Source organism: Myotis davidii, unplaced genomic scaffold (genome assembly GCF_000327345.1).
Source record: "Myotis davidii unplaced genomic scaffold, ASM32734v1 scaffold898, whole genome shotgun sequence".
NCBI lineage: Eukaryota > Metazoa > Chordata > Mammalia > Chiroptera > Vespertilionidae > Myotis > Myotis davidii.
The window spans coordinates 250431-254620 of NW_006289504.1; the positions used below are offsets into that span (position 1 = coordinate 250431).

At 51.6% G+C, this 4190-nt stretch overlaps 1 protein-coding gene and 1 pseudogene across 1 annotated transcript in view; both read left to right on the top strand.

Moving 5' to 3' along the window:
* LOC102766339 overlaps positions 1-1028 on the top strand; it is a 1842-nt pseudogene extending 814 nt beyond the window's left edge.
* LOC107182821 (AP-3 complex subunit beta-2-like) overlaps positions 1-4190 on the top strand; it is a 10079-nt gene that overhangs the window by 5366 nt on the left and 523 nt on the right. The window contains exons 5-7 of the mRNA XM_015562788.1: positions 2833-2993; positions 3887-3953; positions 4054-4186. Coding sequence (XP_015418274.1) covers positions 2833-2993; positions 3887-3953; positions 4054-4186 — 361 coding nt within the window. The remainder of the gene's footprint in view (positions 1-2832; positions 2994-3886; positions 3954-4053; positions 4187-4190) is intronic.

A 4190-nucleotide genomic window follows, 5' to 3' on the forward strand; every position in this document is an offset into this window, starting at 1 on the left:
CCACTTTCTTGAGAGCAGTTGGCTCTGAACTCATTCAGAAGTGCCTAGGTGATGGGCCCCCAACTCGTTTGGGAATTGTTTCGAGTTGCTGAAGAAATGCACCATCCATCATGTTTATTGACGAAATTGATGCCGTTGGGACAAAACGATATGACTCAAACTCCGGAGGTGAGAGAGAAATTCAGTGACTAATGTTGGAACTGTTGAACCAGTGGGTGGATTTGATTCAAGGGGAGACATAAAAGTCATCATGGCCACAAACCAAACAGGGACTCTGGATCCAGCACTAATCAGACCAGGCCGCACTGACAGGAAGATGGAGTTCCCCGCTGGATGAAAAGACCAAAAAGCTCATCTTCCAGGTCCACACAAGCAGAAGGACGCTGGCTGATGACGGGACAGTGGACGACTTGGTCACGGCTAAGGGTGACCTCGCTGGTGCCGACATCAAGGCAGTCTGCACAGGAGCTGGTCTGAGGGCCTTGAGGGAACGTAGAATGAAAGTAGCAAATGAAGGCTATGTTCTGTATAAAAAACAAGAAGGCAGCCAAAACCAGTTTGGCTCAATGGATAGAACATCGGCCTGCGGACTGGAGGGTCCCGGGTTCGATTCCGGTCAGGGGCATGTGCCTGGCTTGCGGGCACATCCCCAGTAGGAGATGTGCAGGAGGCAGCTGATCGATGTATCTCTCTCATCGGTGTTTCTAGCTCTCTATCTCTCTCCCTTCCTCTCTGTAAAAAAATCAATAAAATATATTTAAAAAAACAAAACAAAACAAGAAGGCACCCCTGAGGGGCTCTATCTCCAGTGAACCACAGTTGCCTTCAAGGAAGTGGTCAGGAGTGCTGACCCCGGGGAGCGGGAGGGAGGTGCTGGGAAGTTGCCCAGAGGAGCCCGTTCCAGTTGCTCTTCATGAGCAGCACATTCTGTGCCCTGTGTACCTTCCTGAGCACCTCGTGTAGGAGCCCTATGCACAGTGCTCCATTCCCAATAAAGCGAGCTCTTTCTCAAGCAAAAAAAGGAAAAAATACACACTCCTGCTTTTTATTTATTTTTATTTATATATTTACTAGAGGCCCAGTGCATGAAATTTGTGCATGGGTAGGGTCCCTAGCGGATGCTGGCTGCCGGCCAGGGCCTTCCTTAGTTCTGCGCCGCCCCCTGGTGGTCAGTGCACATCATAGCGAGCGGTCGAACGCCCGGTCAGACGAACTCGCGAGGGGATGACTTTGCATATTCGCCTTTCATTATATAGGATTTATATTAGGTCGGGTGTACAGCACGGCAGTTGGACAAGCATCTACTTTACAGATTGTTCCCCCTGATATTTCCAGTTCCCGGGACACTTTGCATATTAGGCTTTTATATAGAGAGATTTTTGTTAATCCTCACCCAAGGACACTTTTCCATGGATTTTTAGAGAGAGTAGAAGGGTTGGGGAGAGACACAGAGAGAAACATCCATGTGAGAGACATTTCAATTGGTTGCCTCCCACATGCAGCCTCAGGGCACTACAGATAAGCCTGCAACCAAGGTTCGTGCTCTGGACTGGAATTAAATCTGGGTACCTTCAGTCTGCAGGCTGATGCGCTATCCACTGAGCAAAACTGGCTAGAACACACACTTCTGCTTTTTATTTGATTTTTGAAAGTAACTTTTTTTTAAATGTATCTTTTTTTATTGATTTTTTTTAGAGAGCAAGAAAGGGAGAAGGATAAAGAGATAGAAACATCAATGAGAAACATCGATCAGCTACCTCCTGCACATCCCCACTGGGGATCTAGCCCACAACCCAGGCATATGCCCTGGCCGGGAATCAAACTGGTGACCTCTTGGTTGACACTCAACCACTGAACACCCGGGCTACACTCCTGCCTTTTTAAATAAGTGCTTTTAGGCCTTCTGTTTAAAAATCAATTCCAGAATTTTGACATTGCCATCATTTTTATATCAGTAATGTTGTGGATCTTCTCTTTCTTCATTTTAGAAAATCCGGGTAGCATCTGTCTTGCGTGTCCAGCACCCCTGCCATTGTCCATCCCCCTCCAAGATGAACCGTCACTTGCAGCTGCTTCTGCTGCAGCCCATGACTGCAGTACACTGTCCAGGTCCTTCTCAGTGTATAGGAAGCTATAGGAGCAACGAGGAGGGGCCCCCACACTCTTCTCTTTTAAACACGGTGGGAGAAGACACCCGGGCAGCGTGGTTCGGTGGTTGAGTGTCAACCTATGAACCAGGAGGTCACGGTTCCATTCCTGGTCAGGGCACATGCCTGGGTTCCGGGCTCAATCCCCATTAGGGAGGGTGTGCAAGAGGCAGCTGATCAATGATCCTCTCTCATCGATATTTCTATCGCTGTCTCCCTCTCCCTTCCTCTCTAAAATCAATACAAATATATTTAAAAAAAGAAAGAAGGAAAGAAAGACAGACTGTGGGAGAAGAGGAAGAAGAGCAGCTTGGGAGAGGTTCTTTGGGGAGAGGCAAGGAAGGACGGACTCTTGGGGGGAGACCAGCTTGCATTTGCTGGGAGTGGCCTCTGCATGAACACAAGGGAACTAAGGAACAGGGGCTGTTTCAGGAATGTTAGGTGCTCTGAGAGTTCTCCACTCTCCCTGAAAATGAAGCAGCCCATTGCCGCACCCGCTTAGATGTCAGATTTGTGCGGCCAAGGCCAAGAGTCAACGCCCTCAAGCAGTGCCCCCGGGTACCCAACACTGGCACATCCTCCGGGGTCAGAACGGGACCAGGAAGCAAGAGCGGGTGGTATAGCCAGGGACCGCGCATTCCTTGGGGGTGGCCTCTCACGGCTCTGCCTCCCCCTCTGCCCCTAGGACCCCAACCAGCTGATCCGCGCCAGCGCCCTCCGAGTCCTCTCTAGCATCCGCGTGCCCATCATAGTGCCCATCATGATGCTGGCCATCAAGGAAGCTGCCTCGGACATGTCGCCCTACGTGCGGAAAACGGCCGCCCATGCCATCCCTAAGCTCTACAGGTGTGCTGCCCCAGCCCTGCCCTCACTTCCCGGGGGAGGGGTCCCCATGTCCCCAGCCCACCTCTGGCCTGTCCCGGGTCTTGCATGCTGCTTTGCTTTTTTTAAAATACATTTTTATTGCCGAAACCGGTTTGGCTCAGTGGATAGAGCGTCGGCCTGCGGACTGAAGGGTCCCAGGTTTGATTCCAGTCAAGGGCATGTGCCTGGGATGTGGGCACATCCCCAGTGGGAGATGTGCAGAGGCAGCTGATCGATGTTTATCTCTCATCAATGTTTCTAACTCTCTCTCTCTCTCCCTTCCTCTCTGTGAAGAATCAGTAAAATATATTTTTAAAAAAATAAAATACATTTTTATTGATTTCAGAGAGGGAGAGATAGAAACATCAGCGATGAGAGATGAGAGAGAATCATTGATCAGCTGCCTTCTGCACGCCCCCTACTGGGGATGCATGTGCCCCAACAGGGATCCAACTATGACCTCCTGGTTCAGGGGTCCATGCCGGTCAGGCATGCCCTGCTTTTTTTTATTTTTTAGGTGGTTTAAGACAGTTTTGGGCCCTAGCCCATTTGGCTCAGTCGACCTGTGGACTGAAGGGTCCCAGCTTTGATTCAGGTCAAGGGCATATGCCCAGGTTGCAGGCCCAATGGGGGGCTTGCAGGATGCAGCGGATCAATGATTCATCATTGATGTTCCTATCGCTCTCTCCCTCTCCTTCCTCTCTGAAATCATATATTTTAAGACGGTTTTGGGAACTGAGAGATGGAGGACCGTGGAGCACGCTCACACCTCCCCGTGAACAGGGTTGGGGTGAGGGAGGTGAGCACAGCCTGGGCGGACACTGGGAAGGATGGAGAAGGGAGGGGCAGGCCCCTCTCAACAGTGTCTCCCGCAGTTTGGATTCTGACCAGAAGGACCAGCTGATCGAGGTCATTGAGAAGCTCCTGGCCGACAAGACCACGGTGCGAGCAGGGGTGCACGGGCTCGGTGGTGGGAAGGTGCCCGACAGAGGCCCTCCGGCCCGTCCTCCCCGTGACCCTCTGGCCTCCGTCTGCTCCCCAGCTGGTGGCGGGCAGCGTGGTGATGGCCTTCGAAGAGGTGTGCCCGGAGCGCATCGACCTGATCCACAAGAACTACCGGAAGCTCTGCAACCTGCTCATCGACGTGGAGGAGTGGGGCCAGGTGGCCATCAGCAGCAT